At 43.6% G+C, this 19,736-nt stretch overlaps 1 protein-coding gene across 2 annotated transcripts; it reads left to right on the top strand.

The window, feature by feature from the left end:
• Positions 1-16,109: 16,109 nt before the first annotated feature.
• Positions 16,110-18,200, top strand: myf6 (myogenic factor 6). 2 transcript variants are annotated; one of them, XM_081723219.1, is made up of 3 exons: positions 16,110-16,562; positions 16,805-16,898; positions 17,066-18,200. In XM_081723219.1, exons 1-3 carry the CDS (start codon positions 16,167-16,169, stop codon positions 17,179-17,181), a joined length of 606 nt encoding a protein of 201 aa, XP_081579345.1. In that variant the 5' UTR covers positions 16,110-16,166; the 3' UTR covers positions 17,182-18,200. The 2 variants fall into 2 exon arrangements, with proteins under 2 accessions (XP_081579345.1, XP_026874325.2); XM_027018524.3 differs by having other exon boundaries at positions 16,114-16,661.
• Positions 18,201-19,736: the final 1,536 nt, after the last annotated feature.

Raw genomic sequence — 19,736 nt, 5'->3', positions numbered from 1 at the left:
TTCTCCTTGTAGGTTTGCAGCTGAGTCTAATGGAGACCAGAGGAGAGATACAGTTCTCGGTAGGACCTAGTCTACCCGCAGGCCTGTATACTACATACAGAGAAGCATTCCAGGCTACCTTCCACAGCATGGGTTTCATCTGTTGTAGGGCCAGTAGGGGTGGGGTCATGGGAGGAGGGTGGACATGCTGTGTTGGGCAAGTTTTGTATTACGTCCTTTTTAATTATAGTGGAAATATGTTTAACCCATGTATACATGTGTTAAATGTGGGTTAGTATTTCAGTGCTGTAGTCTTTGGAAGTATTGGAATCTTGTTCTGCTCACCTGCTTACCTGATGTTTTACAAAGCTCCGTCTTCATTCTCAAGCTTGGTACAGCGTGCTAAATTCTGGCATTTAGACATGTGTGGTGTGGAACTTGGTTCTTAGTTACTCTGTGAACCTTTCCTGGAAGCTGCAGTAGCACACTTGTTTCCAAACGTCAAGGACTCAGGGCTTTGGACTAGACTGGAACTTTAAATCAGAGTGAAATCAGACCAATGTATGAAAAAATCCCTGTTCATTTTCCACTGAAGACAGCGCAACAATTCTCACAGGTGATGCCACACAATCGTAAAGCCCCAAAGAGGCAAAAAACAAACAAACAAACAAAACCCATTTGGTGAAACTGTGCCTGCAGGAATTTCTGAGTAATGTTTATATGTCCAGGTGATGTATGGTGTTCTGGGATATGTCACATTCCTGGAATTGCGAGTTGCAGTACTGGAGTATATATCATTTTTTAACAAATGCGTCAGGTTTCTCTAGACTCCCTGGCTGGATTTATGCCTTGCCAGCTTAGGCATTTGGTCCTCTTGGTCCCAGCTGTTTTCTTTTCTGAGGTAAATCCCTATTAATCACAGTGGACTAATCTGCTGAGAGAAATGGGCGCTCAGCTAACCTCACCTCCATTGGTTACAGAGAATTAATCAACCGCTCAATAATACATCAGCTCTATGTGAGCTCCTGTAGACTCAAGTTCTAGAGCGCTGTCAGACTCGATGGGCTCTTCAGTCACCGTGTTCACGATGTTACATGGGCATAGAGTTGGACACAAAATTACATAGAATTAGAAGACATAGAATTAGACACAGAAATATATTCAAATTATTCTCAGTCATGAGAACGAACGAACAAGGACTGCCTTGTTTGTTTTGACTGCCGCAACAACAAAATCGTTTTAAATAACAGTGATCACTGCGCCATTCAAAAGCCACTGGTGTTATTAAGATGTTGGATTTGGAGTTTCTCTGGTGAGAGCAACGCAGCACCCTGCATTTGGCCATTGATATCTTTGCTTTGTGGCAGTAATTCACACCTTTGCTCTCTTTGGGCACAAGTTCTCCACACTGGATAAAAAGAACACATCTAAAATGCATAGTAGACTCTACTGAGAGAGAAGTTGCATGCTGCTCTTTGGAAAACGGATGAATCCACAGTCTACCCCCACGCCTAAGGCGCAGGACAAATCCAGTCCTCAGCAGTTGGACACCTTCACGCAGGGAGGTGGTGAGACATTCATCATGAACATTCATCTTATCCAGAATCCTGCTCCCCCCCCCCCGCCACTAGAAAATGACCTTACCAGCAAGTATGAAAAAACCCCAGCAAAGAAGCAGGACCAATGTCCTGGCTGGCCATGGCAATGAGCACCTGCCACTGTCCCGCTGCTGTCCTGCACACCTGCATTATTCTACTTCTCCCTTGTTGGATGCTATTTGCGAGGTGGCTCTTGGTTGTAGTGTTATTTCTCTGTCACTCCTGTTTTGTAAGTTAGACTCACTAGACCAGTTGGGAGGTACGGCGCCTAGAGCAGCCCTCCGTGTGCCTGATTCATTCTCATTACACACCATCATCTGCTATGTACTGCCATGATGGTGAAACACTGATATGGATTTGATCTTCTGGGACTGGCCCTAGCAATTTGATAGCCGGGACAGCATCATTTTGTGTGTGTGTGTGTGTGTGTGTGTGTGTGTGTGTGTCTGTGTGTTTTGGGGTGGGTGGTGAAGAGAGGAGACTGCAGGAGTGAGATGAAGGTTCCCGAGTCTGACCTCACCATGACCTCTGTTTGTTTACACAGGTTGTTGGGCTCCACTTTGAAATCTACCCGCCTCAACATGCCCCGCCCCCCCTTATGTCTGTGCCTCAGCAAACTCTAAGATGGCTTAGAGATGGGGTTAAGCATCAGGTCAAACACTCACTCACAGTATTTTTCTGCAATAGTCCAGACAATCAGGTGTGACTGAGACTCACTAACAGTGGGGTTAAACAATTATTGTACATTTTTTGACTAACTTAACTACAAGAGACTAAATTAAGATAAAACTACAGTGAGATAAAAAGCTCTCCCTTGCCCCACCACCCTCTTTGCTGTGGTATATCTAAGATGCTGTGATCCTGCACCTCTGTGCCCTCTTGACCCTTAGGGTCACGGCTAAGCGGTGGTGCCCCAGCCTGCCCTCAGGAGGGCGATACTGTTCCCAGGTCAGTGAAGACTCCCAGTGGGGACATGGCTCAGGGAAAGAACCCAGACGCTCCATCCTCTCTCCGTCTTTATTTACACATGACGCATGGCCCGTGAAGCAGCCCGCGTTATCGTCTGCGTTTCAGTCGGCGGGTCTCCGGGGAGGAGGCTCCAGAAGGACCCTCGTGTGATGCCATCGGGCTGGAGCGCGATGCGCCATGATCGGGGGCTCACATATAACGGCGGAACAAAGCAAAAGGAAGCCCGATGAAAACACTGACCAGCCACCGAGCCCGTATGGTGCGTTCATACAAGTAATAATCGTGTTTATGTGATTTCTGGGAAGCAATAAAGGGTGCTACTTTATTAGGCACACTACAGATAGTAGGATCAGAATTTGGCATAAACATAGTCTACTAACCCAACTTGCCTTGTGTCAACATTTTAGGCTGGTAGTGTTAAAAAAAAACAACCAAAATAGTAAATCAAAATGAAAGCAGGCATGCCTCAGAGTGGGGTTATAGTGTGTGGGATGGTTTCTCAGTACACACTGTCCCCTATTAAAAATCTCAGTATTGTTGCCGACCATCTACTTCCAACACGATCCTGTGCCAACGCAAAAGTCATCCCACACTGGTTCTATGACCATGGCCATGAGTTCAGGGTCTCTCAGTGATCTTTGGAAGCCAGATCTGAATCCAATGAAGCCTCTTTGGTATGTGGTAGAAGTGAACACATGGAGCACCAAGGTCTAACGAACAAACAGTTACGCGGCACGAATGTGAACCGAAATCTCAAAGGAACGTTTCCATCTCGTCGTGGGCTCCGTGCCACAACAAACTGAGGCTGTCCTGAGAGTAAATGGGAGGCCCAGCCAGGATTATTTATGGCGTTGCAAACAAAGCGGGCCATCAGAGACAGCGGCCTTCACAAAGAGCGTAAAACGAAGCGCACGCACGTGCACAAACACAACGGCACGCGCTGAGCCCCGTAGTCCGCCCGGAGCACGGACCATTTCTCTAACCTCCCTTTTCTCTGCCCCCGCACAGGCTGTGCGGACTGGGACCTCATGACTAAGCCTCCAGGCATGGCCTGCTCTGGACGGAGGCCCAGAAGCTCTGCTCTCAGCGCTACCACAGGACTACCGAGACTGCAGCAAGTGGGGAGAAGGCGTCACGGCTTCTTAGCCCCCAGGCCGCTGTACTGGAGCTCGGGTTCTAAAGCAGCTGCTGTATACAACTAAATCGAAATGGAAAGGCCGTTACAGCGCCACATTGTAAGTGGCCTTGTAAGTGCTGATGCATAATCTAGTCTTAGAGCCAAATACAGGCCTACTACCCACTGTAGTAACACTCTTCTGTGTGTCTCATCTACAATGCGGTTGTGAGAAGGTGGCCTTGGGAATAACAGTCACAGACGGATCTGTTGTCTTGTTTTCTTTGAAGATGGTCAAACTGCATTTTTTTTGTATTTTAAACGAACTACATTAGCTAGTTAGCAAGGTAATGTCCAAAAACAATCCCAATTGAACAAACCCTTTCACATATAAAATTATAATAATGGACCAACATTTCATTTTAAAATCATAAAATGTTAAGAGGATAATATGTGTTTACTGATATTTGTGGGTTTTGTTGAGAGGGTGGTTTGTCTTGTGATATAATGAGGCTTCAATGCTTGTTGTGTGTTTGGTTGTGTGTGCATAGGTGTGTCTGAGACATCAAGGAGAGATTACAAAGAGCATCCCTGGAGCTGAATCCCACTGCTTCTCACTGTGGGTGGCTCTGGTTTAAAATACATCCACAGCCTTGTTTTTGCTGCTGTTTTTAGAGCAGCACTCAGACACACACACACACACACACACACACACACACACACACACACACACACACACACACACACACACTCGCACACACACATACACACGCGCACACACACACACACACACACACACACTCGCACACACACACACAGACACACACACACAGGTCTGTGGATTTGTGACGTTTGCAGCCTCTCACCCAGGCTGCAGAGTCCATGATCAGCCTGTGACAGCGTAAACACCTCAGAAGGAGTTCACATTGCCCAAACGTCAGATGGGGCTGTGCTGTAGGTCTGGCCACTTGCCATCCTCTGATTTCTCCCAATGGGTTTAGAAAATGTCATTTATTTAAATCATATACTTGCATCGATGTGTACCACTCTATGACTTCACCGTGTGAGGTGTGTTGGGGTCTGCTGGAGGTCTTGCAGAAAAGCCCGTGGCTTCGTGTGTGGCGTGAGCAGCAGCCCCACCTGTCTCGCTGCCCTGAGCAGGGTCAGTGGTTATCCAGGCAGAGGACCGCCCTGTCCTCAACCACTCTGCTTCACCGTCACTGTTACATGGTGTGAAACAACAAATTAACCAGTGCCCCTCCAAACGACACCCAAAACCTGCCTGAGAACGACAGTCTCTCCAGCGCACCGTGTGTGTGGTCTGACAGTAAAGGGGTAAAGCTCCGTGCATGGGCTAGCTGGGTGGGGAGAGACGCTGTAATGCCAGATAAGAAAAAGGCTCTCCGTAAAGATCGATGTGCTCTTTGGAATCTGTATGGAAGATTGGGGTTTATTTTGCAGTCTCTTGTCTGCTGCAGCAGAGAATCAGAAGGCAGTGTGCACATTAATAGTGTAATAGAGGACTGTGCAGTTTCCTTTCAGGTAGTCTCAGGCTCCTGTCAGCCTTTACAGATGTATCTTCAATAAGTAATTTCCATATGTCCAAGTGGCTGGTTTCCTTAGAGTAAACACCAATCTGAACATCAGACATCACCAAAATCAGTTTCTCTGTTCATGTGACTGATATATAAGATTGATACATAATGAAAATCAGTGATGATTAGAAATTAAAATACATACTATAGCACTCAGGAAAGATGGTTTGTGTGTGTGTGTGCGCCCCATTTGAGCATGTGTTTGCATGTAAACGTGTGTGCATGCATGAAGATCCAGAACATGGTGAGAAGAGGTGGCACATGTGTACACGTGTGCATGCGTGTGAATGTGTGCAAGGAATGAAGGGCTGAGAGTGAATGGGTGAGCTCTGATTCCTGGGGCCGTGCTACTGTTACCCACATAAATCAGTGGAGCGTGACTAAGTCTCCGGTAACAGGAGCTGGATGTGCTCCCCCCAGACCCTGCTGAGCACATCAGTGTGTCAACATACTGCGCTCCCAACTCAGCCCTGGCCCTCTTCAACTCAGCACACAACGCTAACCCAAACACTGAGGTCAGCTCTGGATCCTACTCACCCCACACACATGCGCAGGCACACACGGCCTGGAGCTGAGAATAAGACATTAAGGCAATTAGAGACACACATCTACTTAAGTCCACGCTGGGGACACACTAGAAGAACAAAATTCAGCTGTGCATGTTAAACACTCCAGTAGATGAGAGCCTCGCAGCTTCCAGCCTCCCTAAGCTGCTTTTACTGTTCCATCAGCTAACTAACAGCATCACTGGTATGTTGAATTAAAGACTTAGTGAATGAAACAGTTCAGTCAGTGAACCTTATTAAAGCACATGCTTTCCCTTCTAAACCTAAATATAATGTGCTAACCTGTGCAATGCATGTGTTAACCTGTGTAATGCATGTGCTAACCTGTGCAATGCGTGTGCTGGCCTGTGTAATGCATGGACTAACTTGTGTAATGTATGTGTTAGCCTGTGTAATGCATGTGCTAACCTGTGCAATGCGTGTGTTAACCTGTGTAATGCATGTGCTAACCTGTGCAATGCGTGTGTTAGCCTGTGTAATGCATGTGCTAACCTGTGTAATGCATGTGCTGGCCTGTGTAATGCATGGACTAACTTGTGTAATGTATGTGTTAGCCTGTGTAATGCATGTGCTAACCTGTGTAATGCATGGACTAACCTGTGTAATGCATGTGCTAACCTGTGTAATGCATGTATTAACCTATGTAATGCATGGGCTAACCTGTGCAATGCATGTGCTAACCTGTGTAATGCATGTGCTAACCTGTGTAATGCATGCACTAACCTGTGTAATGCATGCGCTAACCTGTGTAATGCATGTGCTAATCTGTGTAATGCATGTGTTAGCCTGTGTAATGTATGTGTTAACCTGTGCTAGTAATTCCTCTGCAGTTATAGGGTGGTGCTTTGACCACTTGAGGTTGGGTGATTGGATTTAAATGGATTAATTAGTGTTGCCCTTGACAGTGAGAAAATACTTTTAATGCAGAACTATATTTTTGCATAAAATAATACCCAGTGCTTCTGTATACAAATGTTTACATTAGACACAGAATAGCTTGTAAGCTTTAAACACTTTAAAAGTTTTCCATGGTTAGGCCAAAAAGGCTAAAATATCAATTCAAGAGCCAGCTTTGTATCCTTTAAAAGGCTTACACTGACAAGATAATGACAAGATGTATACAGTTCCTCCTACCCTTACTATAACAAATCTTTTTCTGAATAATAATAATAATAAAAATAATAATAATAATAATAATAATAATAATAATAATAATAAATCCTTGTAATTATATAGCAATTTTCAATAACCCATAAATATGACAGAAAATAACAAAACAAAACCCCACATAGTAAGCAAAAACATAAGAAGGGAATAGAAACAGTATGTGTACAGGGCAAGAGCACAGATAGAGCAACAAAACCAATAAGGTTGTGTGAACTGAAGACAGAGACAGAAGGAATGGAACAGGTTAGGCGTGGAGCAGGTTGCATGCAAGAGAAAAGAGAAGAGTTTTGAGGTTGGATTTAAATACAGGGATCCGGATAGTCTGACTTGGGGGGGGATTACATAGACAGGGAAAAATTCTAAAGAAGGATTGCTCACCAGAAGAGCGGAGGCTGGAAGATGGGACAGTGAACGGACTGTTTGAGGAGAACTTAAGAGCAGGCTCTTAGCTCCTAGATGAATACGATTACAGCTGGGCGAAAAGCCTTTTGGTTAACTTCCTGTGATGATTTTGGTGGAATGCAATGTCTCCTGGAGCTCTCAGAACTCCGGTCCTCCTCTGACCCTCCCTGTAGTTCTGCTGCTACAGATTAACCTGCCGGAGCTGCACGCTGACCACTGGCGCATGTCTGCTGAACGCGGATCGTTCACGTGTCTACTGTGAACGCGGACTGTTCATGTGTTGTTCATCTTTGCAGATCTAATGCCATTTTTCTGTTTTATTTGCATGTTACTACAGATTTATGCCAACACTGGACTAGATCTGGTCATTGGTGACAGCATCTAAGAGCATGCCAGAAAATATCCCAGTGGCACCAGTAGATGAACGGATGGTGCCGTTTCCATCCAGCCATCCCATCTACTCCAATGGATAAAGAAGCATCTCACCCACCTGAGACCCACCAGAGTAGCTGGAACTCCCACATCTATACTGGAGTGGCTACTTGGACTAAACATACTGGAATAAAGCACAGACTATTAATTAGCTGGGCTGTCCAAGTACAATGAGTTCCTGTTAAATCTTTAGCCTCCCAAGCTTTCTTCTTTAACTCTGCTCAGGGAGTTTTTCATTGCCACGGTCAGCTCTCACTTGCTCATTAGGGACCTGGACCCATACTGCCAAGTTAAGCTCATTTGTGACAACTTGTGTTGTAGAAAGCACTAAATAAATATATTTGACCTGAGCCTCTGTATCACCCAAGGCAGGAGCACAGTTATGGGTACACATGACACCTGAAGCCTCGCATCAGCCCTCACTGTTACACTGAAATCTTTACTGCTCCCACGAGCAGTCGGCATGACAACCAAGGGGCTAGGAATTTCAGAATGCATGTAATGCAGGTAATTTGTTTCATTCTATTCTCTCTTGTACATTTTCTCATAAGGATCACAAAATATAAACATTTAGAACAGGCTTTTATTGTAAAAGATTTCATTTTGATTATAAATATTAAAGATTGTATTCGGTGCAAGCATAGCATTATGCCATGATTTTTAGTAATACTAAGTATGTTTATAAGCCTGTGTTTTGTGTGTGTGTGTGTGTGTGTGTGTGTGTGTGTGTGTGTGTATGTTAATACAGGCCAGTAGCATCACGTTTTTCTGACGAGAATGGCTTTGTTGCAGTTAGGCCTGGATCTCCCATACATGACGAGTTTCTGCATGTGCAGATGGGTCCCCCAACGACAAAGAGAGATTTCAGTGCTGCAGGATTTAATTCAGCACTGGGCGCTGGTGTGCATTTTAGCAATGTTAACCAGTAAGAACACGTTGCGGCTATGCAATCACACATTATCATCATAATCGTCATCAAGAAAGCTGATAAAACCTTCAGCAGAATAAATAAGTAAGCAAGCAAACATGCACACCCTTTTGAAAATTCATTTAATTCCAGGCTGAAGTCCTGGACATTGTCGTGGTTCAAGAAGTCCACCCTGGGCTGGGTGAGGCTTAAGTTTGTCACCATTATGAAGATTGGTTGCAACTCGGATTTCATTTATTGCCTTGGCTAGACCCATCCATTGCTGTACACCAGGACACCGTGGTGCTTTGTCAAAACCATCAGCACTCCACGGGACAACCGTGTGCATTCCTTTGTCCCATCAACAGCAGTGTCTTCAGCTATTCAGACTAGGGAGATTCTAGCCCATTTTATTAATAGTCAAGAAATAAAGCTGCAATGTGTTGAATAATGAAATGAAAACGTTTTTATGAGTTTGACATATGGTAATGCTGCATTTAACGCTAGAGATGAGAGCAGGACCAGTAATATACTGAACATCCACACAGCATTTGGAAACTTCACTGTTTCTTTTACTGGGGTTCTGTGGAAATCATGTTTCATAGACAACGAACTAAATTAAAGCCGCATTTTTGTTGCCCAGAGCAAGCCAGAGTTAATTACAAATACCAATGACAGCAATCGACTCACTGCTTACCGCTGACATTTTCAATATCCTGTTAGCTTCTCTTGAAAGAAATCAATGTAGTTCTAAAGGCATGAATCTTCCTGTATTCCTGGAGACCGCGAATCATTTGTACACAAAGCTGTGACTAAAGCTGACTAATATTGACAGACAGCTCTTTCTTTTGTTGTTATAGTAAACTGATGTCTAATTGGATTTACTGCCTCTTTATCAGTGACTGAATCAGGAGTTGTGTGAGATGAGAGAGATAATAACATTGCAGCCTCGCTAGGGTATACTGTTTACAGCAAGTCTTCATCACAAGACTGATACAGGACTGGAGGACTTGGCAATGGAAGCACTTTGATTTTGGGAAATAACCCTTATAACTCAATGGTATTGATTCTCAGGGCTATTAAATCATCAGAATATCCCAACTAATGCTGCACCTGCACACCTATAACAAATCTTCCGAACTTCAGGGCCATGTCCAACACACAGCCAGGGAAGTATGAAATGAAATATTGTGAACTGGCAATGAATGATGAGTGCATTCAATCAAAAATACAGTACAATATCTAAACTGATGTTGAAATGTCAGTATCTTCCTGCACAGAAAGGCTTGGCAGCAGTTGCATGTTGCGAAGTTTAATATTTCCATTTACTGAATGGAAGGAAACAACCTATCAGTAATCCTTGATCCATCCTTCCTGTGCAGACTTGAAGTCCATGTGGCTTGGATCTGTCTCTTTTACACGGTCTCAGATTTGAGGTGAGGTCATTATTAGCTGGTCTGCGATTGCTAACCTCATGGCAGCGCTAACTGACACAGTTCAGCCGTTGTCTTTTTGAACCAGCTCCCACTATGCACACACAGACTAACTGACTCTGACTCTCTCTCTCTCTCTCTCTCTCTCTCTCTCACACACACACACTTTTCACACAATGCCATCATCATTTCCCTGACCGGCTTTGAAACTCAAGCTGCCTCGTCTTTGCCCTGCGGTTCGTAGCCCTGTGATGTTGACAGGGGGAGATGGCATCTGTTTGCTTTGCATTAGCACACTGACTCTCCCAGCACTGCTACTCTCTGGACTCTAGAGCCGGGCTGGGGGACAGTTTCAGCCTCTTGAGGACTAGGCAAAGGCAAAAAGATGCTATCACACAGGGAGATGGAGCCGGAATGGTGCCTGGGGTCTCTGGGTCCCGACTGGGTTTCGAGGAGGGCGCTGGGGCTGTGTTTGTGTAGGCTTAAGATTAGGAAAGTGGCGTGGGGAGAAGACATGGTCTTCAGGCTATGGTGAGTTTCTGATAGCCTCAGAGGAAACTTTATATGAGTGCACATTTCCCAGCGCTAATGCTGGGTGAAGGACAAAGAGTCTGGGGATGTTCTCTGGAATTCTCTGGAATTCTCTGGAATTGTTGTCTTCTGTGAGAAGGCCAAGATGTTTAGCACAGAATATACACACACACACACACACACACACACACACACACACACATACACACACACACATACAGAGAGAGAAAGAGAAAGAGAGATAGAGATAAGTAGAAGAAGAAGTAGTAGTACAATAAGAAGAAGTAGAAGAAGGCAAAGCTGCCAGAGCACCAGATATTTATTTTGATAAGCCATGTTAATGACATAAATGGAAGAAAATGGCTATGTTAGCAAGTTCCTGTTTACTGTCAGTGACAGTTAATGCCATAAGGAGTTGTAGCTAAACATCATGCTTGGTGAAATACTACATATACATGCATATGCAAAGTGTTTTCAAACCACATTTTGCTTTGTTTCAGATTCACCTTAAATGGCTTTAAATGGATTTTTCCTCATCAGTTTGCACACAATACTCCACAATGATAAGGCTACAGCTGTTTATTGGAATGTTTTGTGAATGCATAAAATATAAAAGACTGAAATGTAAGTATTCTGAACCTTTGTTACAACACTCAGTCGAGTTCCTGTACATCCTGCTTTTGGTCAGACAGGTAATCAAGAACCCTATATTTTCTGTGAATGAGATCCAAAGTTCCTTTGTGACGATGGAAAAAGGTCTTACAGAAAGACAATCGTCAGTGCAGCGTTCCACTACTTAGGCCCTTATGGCATTGTGACCAGATGGAAGACATCTCACTAAAAAGTACAGATTTGGTGTTTGCCAATAGACACCTGAACAACTCCCAGACCAGCAAACTGTGCTATTTAGCCACAATTCCAAGCAGTGTGTATGGAGGAACCAAGAGACTGAACGCCTTACAGTCATATATAATGGTGGCAGCATCATGCTATGGGGATGTTTTTTACACACCCTCGTACCTGCCTGTTAATCTATTTTCCCTTTCTGCTGAGGTACCTACCCCTGATGTCATGATGCTCCTGAGCCTCATCCTGTCTGTGCTGTCATGGTTACTCCCACCACCCCCTGATGTCCCTTCCTGTAGCCAACCACACCTCCATTCCAGCCAACTACTTCGTTCTCGTGTGGGATGGGCTTCAGACACGTGCACACCATCGGTACAAGACTAGGACTAGACGTTAATTGCTTATTTTTTCATTTTAGTATTATTTATTTATTTTCATCTTAAAATTGTTACTATTGTGGTGGCCGTTGTCGGCCAGAGGAGGATGGGCCCCCCTGAGTCTTGGTTCCTCTCAAGGTTTCTTCCTCGTGCTCTAGGGAGTTTTTCCTGCCACTGTCGCCCTTGGCTCGCTCACTGGGGGCTTGGACTCGGACATTTGAAAAGCTGCTTTGTGACAACATCTGTTATAAAAAGCGCTATATAAATAGATTTGATTTGATGTTTTTCCTTGATAGGAACTGGGAGTTTAGTTTTCAGAAAATTCTGCAAGTCCTGGACTCCAGCCAAATCCTTAATTATGATGGTCCAGAGGTGTTCAAAGAAAAGATCAATAAGCGTTCTCTTGTTTTCTCCTGCAAGAGATGCAGTAAGCAACTCCTCTGGTGAGGTAGGGGGAGGACTGCGTGATGAGTCATTCCTTTAAGGTTGGTTAGGGGCTATGTTAATACATTTACATGTAGCCTGCCTAGAGGGGTCCACAACTATGCAACTGACCAATTCTCCCTCTTGTCCAGTATGTCTCATCTGTAGGAGAGAAGTGGATGTGTTCTCTGGAACATTCTGGTACATTCTGGAAAAGACCATTCTGAAGGCCTTGGGACATGAAGAGTTAGAGTAGATGGTGATATTTAAACCATAATTTTGCTTTCATCCTAGTGTGGCTACTGCAGTTCTAGTGTTTTAGTCATAAGGACACTTTCCCCTTTACCATTATGAACCAAGAGGTCACAACCCAGGTGAGGCACTGCCATCCCAGGCATGAAGTGACCCTTTGACCCTCCTGGTGGCGGAGTGGAATTCCAGGTGCAGAGTGATGAAATATATGACATGTCAGTCATGCCAAGTGGAACTTCTTCTGAAACCAGCCAATAATGTTGTCAATTTAGAAGAGACATAAAGCTTGACCTCTAAAGGTCACGGAGCTAAGTGTGAACAGGGTTCAGAGTTCAGGTTCACTCATAGTATGTTTGACTGTGTGTATGCTTGGTCAGTGCAGATATGGTCTGGATTTCTTCATTATGTCCAACTTGCTATTTTTCTGTATTGATCACAATATCACAACAATGGACCGTGTTGAAGGATTGATGAATAGTAAGAAATAGATGAGGAAAGAGAAATAGACATAAAAAACAGGCCACGAGAGACAGTCTTAAAGAGAGGAGGAGGAGCGGGTTGGCTTCTGACCTCTTGCTAGATTCCTTGTAAATTTTCACGTCAGGGGGATCTTGTAACCCTCAATGGCGTAATGTTGTGTGTATTTATAACTCAAGCGCAATGCCATCCCTATTGAAGGCAGGATGTGAGAGGGTGTTGGTGCAGAGCCACTAGGCAACACTGCATGATCTAAGGATAGTGAGAGAGCTGCATAAGGAGAGCACCAGCCACCTATGATCACACAATAAAGGAAGAAAGTTAGTTCACTTTGAGCAATTCAACTTGTAAGTGCTTTGGTCAAGAGGATGTCAGCAGGGCAGCAAATGTTCGTAGACCAACTCAAATGAAAAGCGCAGAATTAGGGAAGTTCCATAGGACAAGGGTCTGGTTTTAGCATTTGCCCTGTAAATTCCTTTATCTGCAGCCCAAGGAAATCTTACTATATTTAATGATATTTAATTGTGTTTATCAAGTTGTTTGTGTAGCGCTTAAAACCGAATCTTAAAACTTTGCTAATGGCTCAAGAAGCTACTGAGCATCTGAAAGTGTAAACAGGTGGTAAACACACATGGACACTCGGCTTCCAGGAGGAGCTCTTCTGCGATGGGGACACAGGGCGGGTTCTCTTTCGCCTTGGCCTCAGACCTGCGTGTATGCCACTTGACAGGTATTTGCAGGCGTCTCATTGTTAGATGAAGTATCAGCACCTTGGCATGCAGAGAGATTTATCAGCATGCTGTTCTGGAGTCCCCGGAGACCAATGGTGAGTGGGGAAGAAAGAGCAGCATGGAAACAGTGGGCATGAGCACCGAGCAAGGCTGGTGTCACAGGAAGACCGACAGAGGGTTAGCTTGCTTTGTCTGTCGGTCTTTTTGTGTTTCTGTCATGCTATATTAATAAAGGCTGCATTGAAAGACAACACGGAGGCACTAATCATGGCAACACAGGAACAAGATCAATGGAGGCTTGGATCTACCATACCAGGCAGACCCCAGATTCTGGCTGTGCAAAGACGCCCCTGAGACAATCCAACACAAAACGGTAGGATGCTTGCAGGCAGAAGGTACACTGAACGCCATAACCAAGTGACTGGCATAGTACAGAAACATCTGTGCCAGGTACAAGTTGGGACATTCTGAGGTGGAATACACCCCTAAAGATGGTGGAGAATGACCAAGCTCAGATCCTGTGGGATTTCCAGATCCAGACTGACAAGATCCAGACTAGCGATAGATGTGGCAATCTATCAACGTGATTGCAACATCAGGACCAAGAAACATGAAAAGCTCAAAAAATACCAAGGGCTGAGAGAAGAGCTGGAAAAAATGTAGAAGGTGAAGACAACAGTGGTTCCCATGGTAACTGGAGCACTAGGGGCTGTGACCCCCAAACTGGTAGAGTGGCTCCAGCAGTTCCCAGGAACAACATCCAAGATCTCCGTCCAGAAGAGTGCAGTCCTGGGAACAGCTACAGTTCTACGCAGGACCCTCAAGCTAGAGCACCTGAGCTTGTAGCGCTAGCCCTCATGGGATTGGTGGAGGTTGTAATGCACAGGCAGCCCCAACACTGAAGGCACAGACGACTTCTAATACTAAGGGGTCCTGATAAATCAGTCATGACTGACTGTAGTTCTATTTACAAATGTAAAATTCTATCAACCTTGCAATGCCTGTAGATGTCACACTGAAATGCAACTCATGTACAGGTCTGTTCATATGTCACAGCTATTAATATTACTAACCTAAGATTTAATACATTTTCTACAATTGTGATTATACTAATACATATTATAATTGGAATATGCTTTATGATATAATAAAAATGCAGTAGTGACTTCTAGATATAAATAAAGGTTTACCTGTTTTATTTTTAGCAAATTTATCATGTCTGTTGCATCATGTGAATGTTCGAATCCATCAAAGCATCCGGAAAAAAATTCATGAATAATGTTTCCAATTGGTCAGGATGTTCCCAAGCAATTCATAAAGGGAGATGGGAGCACACTAGTCTGTAGGGTCATTGCAAAAGCTCTTCACCTCTGAAAGACTGATGGGTCCATGCTCACACCATGAAACCAGTCGGCACAGGCAACATAATCCCCTGCAGGGCACTTTAAAGTGGTACACCACCCTGCTGGATTCCAAGAACTCCTAAGCCTTCACGCTGCACAACATCTTGCCTCGAAAGCATGTCAACATATTTGCTGAACGGCGGTAAACAATAAGCCCCTTTAAGTGTATTTCAAAGCACCAGGACTTAACGAGCACGTTACCTCACTGCATAGGCATTTTCTCCACATTTGCATCCTAAAACATCTTGCGATGGGGCCTACTGGCTTTTTATAGGACTTTTAAAGAAAGGAACGTCATCGGCACGCGCTCTGCCGTGAGACGTTCCAAACCCCTTGGAACGAACTTTCAAGTCTTTTATTGATGAATGAGTTGTTGGTTATTTTTACTCTTCTGTTTATGACATGGTATTCCATAGGAAAACGTGAGCCTGTTCACAGCACTGTGTGCTCCAGGTCAGTTCTGCATTTGGATATGTCTTTAGCCACTCTGAGGTAAAGGGTTTTATTTTATAAACACTTAATTTATAAACACTTAATAAATGAGTAAATCTGTCTTAACCACCACCACCAACAAGAGAACAGCAAAATAACAACAACGATTAATATTGTAATAATAATTATAATAATAGTACAAACAACACATACAAACTTCTATAAAAAGTTTCAATTTGAGATTTGTTTTATAATGCCACCTTTTCCCCATGAAACAGATATTTAAAGCACCTGTCATACATCTGCGGTGAAGTTTCGACTTTCATTGAAGCGTTAAAGAATATTCTTTTAACCAACTCCGCTGGTAAAAGGCCCATTGAAAAATGTCTGATGCACTGCGACAGCCAGGCGATGGATAGAGTTTCACATTCTATATTTACGTCCTCGAACTTGTGTCGCTGAGCTATATAAACGGCAACGACAAAGTCTTACTGTCAATAAGCTGGACATTCGCAGTTAGGCCTACCGCAACATGATGGACCTTTTTGAGACCAATACTTATTTCTTTAACGATCTGCGTTATCTGGAGGGGGACCACGGTACCTTACAGCACTTGGATATACCAGCGGTTTCTCCTCTGTACCAAGGGAACGGCAGCCCCGCGTCCCCAGGGCCGGAGCCAGCCCTCACCGAGCAGGGCTGCGACAGCAGCGGAGAGGAGCACGTCCCCGCACCGCCGGGGCTACGGTCCCACTGCGAAGGCCAGTGCCTCCTCTGGGCGTGTAAAGTTTGCAAGAGGAAGTCTGCCCCGACCGACAGACGGAAGGCTGCCACGCTGCGGGAGAGAAGGCGACTCAAAAAGATCAACGAAGCGTTTGATGCTCTAAAGAAAAAGACGGTTCCAAATCCGACCCAGAGGCTACCCAAGGTGGAGATTTTACGCAGCGCCATCAGTTATATAGAGAAACTGCAGGACCTGTTGCGCAGCCTGGACGATAACAGTGCTTATAACGGCAAAGACCACGGCGTAAGCGCTAGCTGATATGCGCTTGTGTTTGTCTGTCCGTCACCTGGACCTGCCAGATTTAAACAGATTTTTTTTCCCCCGAAAATACCGATCACTTAATAATACATTGAGGTGTGATGAAATATTGTTATTTGTCTGTTTAGGTGGGTAACAGTGAGTATCACTGGAAAAAGACCTGTCAAAACTATCAGGGAAACGCAGATCATTCCAAGATGCCACAGTTGGCGCATCAAAGAGGTTTGTCGCAACTGACATTATAGATTCACTTTCTTCTTTTTAAAGTTAGCGTTCATAAAGTTGTCACATAATCACGAGTCGGACGACGGGGATCCATATAAAAGCAGGCGCATTTCTTTCCTGTACGGAACAGTAGAGATTCATTCTGTTGTCGGCCTTTTTTTTAGGATCCGCAGCGGAGTCGTTGGCTTCCAGTAGCCTCCGTCGCCTCTCCTCCATAGTGGCCAGCATTTCCACGGCGGAGACGCGAGCGCACGGCCCCGAGGAGAGCGCAGGGAAATGAGCCGCAGTCTGTGCGTCCGGAGTCTCACATCTCCACATCTCTTCATTTCCACACGCGTGTAGGCCTAGTACGCATAAAACATTCAGATTTTTATTCATGACATTTTTTGACCATTTTATGTAGAGCTGCACGTGATCAGGTATAGGGTCATTTTTTTTTAATTCAATATGTCCATGTAAATATACTGTAATATATTGATATTAAATTATTTTGTATTTATGAATAAAGTGATATTAAAAGAAAAGTATTTTGAGAGCACTTAATTATATAGAAATACAATATCTAACAATAATCAGCAAATACTATTTGAAGTATGTTCAGTATAGTTTTACCTTTTTTCTTTTTTAAAAGTTTAATTTACCGTTGGTTAATTGATGAATTACCATGGCTTACTGTAGCACCATGACCGTGACCTCACCAAAACACACAGCTCAAGAGCTTTATATTCAGATTTGACAGCCAATATTATTAATAATAATTAGACGTGCTTGTGAGTTTCCTTCTTTCTTTTTTGTTTCTTTCATTCTTATTTAACGATGGCTTGTTTGCATATCAAATCTGGTGAACTACTTTTCATGGTTTTTGTGAAATATGAAAATCCTTAAGCTTGGCTTTATTTTAAAATTTATTTAAAAAATATCCGTGCATCCTGAGTAAAGATTGGGGATTCCCCTAACAGTCCTGCTGCTGGGGTTGGTTTTATACACCCTCTTCACTCTAAATAATATACAGCTATACACCGAGCTCATGTTCACCTTGTAATCTGTCAGCCAATAGGCACTTTAGTTCTGTGTGGGGAACAGGTCAAAGGTTATAATGTGAACTGAAATGTTTTGTCAGTGGTATGTTTGTGCCGTATTGTTTTCCTGATTAAAATGTAAGGGTCCAGTATAATCAGTTCTAATATACACTTTTGCATGCAGTAAGCCTGACACTTTTTTGTATGACTCTTTTGTGTTGGAATAGTGTCTTGTGGTAGGTTACAAACTCAAATAAAACTTACCTACATCTGTCTTCAAGCATGGACTGAAGACCACATTAATGTGATTAATCACTATTGCTAATCCTTCACTTACTTATATACATACATACATATAGATACATACATACATACTCACAGACACACACATATGCATTTCTGTGTTTATTTTCCTTGTGTATTTTCTCTTTGACAGGATTATAGCTTAATGGTCTCCTTAAACTCTGGCCTAATCTATTATCATAAGTAGTTCCTCGATGGAGCACAACAGTATGTTGCTCTGAACAAGTGTCTGCTATATGCATAATATAAATGTAAATCTGGTAGTGTTAGGCTAGGACACAGGGACACAATATTCCACTAGTATGTTATGGAAATGTACTCATTAACCTTTTAAATAAAAAAGACCTCATCTATCTCCCTCTGAAATGTATCAGTGTGAGAACAGTGTCAAACAGGACAGGACCCAAAATAGTCCAGGTCCTGCTCACAGCCCTCCAGCTGCCAGGGCCGGACTCTGGACATGGTAAATTTAGCCTCAGCTTCGAATTTAGCACATGATCAGGGCTGAAAGGTTGGTCAGGGGAAAATGTTGCAAAGCTTTGAGCCAAAGCTCATGTACTAGGAGAGGGTGTAATTATTTTCCATGCGGGCGACGTAGGGCTGTATGCAGCCAGGCTGAGCCTGTCATGCTGTATCTGTTTTATTTTGTCATATATGTGATTTGTTTATGTGCACTGGTTTCCTCCTTATGCCTTTGCCCATTACAATTTGCCCCATCTATAGCTTGTTCTAGGTCTCTCTCTGTCTCACTCGCTTTCTCTCTCTCACACACACACACACACACACACACACACACACACACACACACACACACACACACACACACACACACACACACACACACACATATACACTTGTACATGACTCAGAACAACCAGTGACTCATACACCTAGGAATATAACAGTCAGGGATACACATCCTAATGAAGAACATCATATACAAAATCACAAATATTACTGGAATATTTTTAGTGCTGTGTGCATTAGGCCAGGTCATCTGGTCACACTCTTATCCAGAGTGACTTAAAACTTCAATCATGTTACAGAGGTAGGCGAATGTAGTGTTAGGAGTCTTGCCCAAGGAATCTTATTAGTATAGCATGGATAGGAGAGGTAGCACTGTAAACCACTAAACTATATCAATCACTTCAGGACTATCTTAAGTTCCCTAATATTTTATAAGCATAACTGGCCATTAAAAATGAGAAAAAATATATTCAATTGATCAAAGTCTTTCCATCCTATAAATAGAAAAACAACGGTATTTTGAGAAAAACAATGTCTCTGTACCCACCAGCTGGGGGACAGACAGTCCTTGCACATAGAAAAAAAAACCCCTGAAAAGTGAACAGAGAACCTGAGTTCTGTATGCTAAGAACAGAGAACCTGAGTTATGTATGCTGAGAACAGAGATCCTGAGTTCTGTATACAAAGAACAGAGAACCTGAGTTCTGTATGCTGAGAACAGAGAACCTGAGTTCTGTATGCTGAGAACAGAGAACCTGAGTTATGT

The sequence above is a fragment of the Electrophorus electricus genome, chromosome 11 (assembly GCF_041902795.1).
Source record: "Electrophorus electricus isolate QZ-2024a chromosome 11, ASM4190279v1, whole genome shotgun sequence".
NCBI classification, from domain to species: Eukaryota; Metazoa; Chordata; class Actinopteri; order Gymnotiformes; family Gymnotidae; genus Electrophorus; species Electrophorus electricus.
This window is presented reverse-complemented; position numbering and strand designations above follow the sequence as displayed.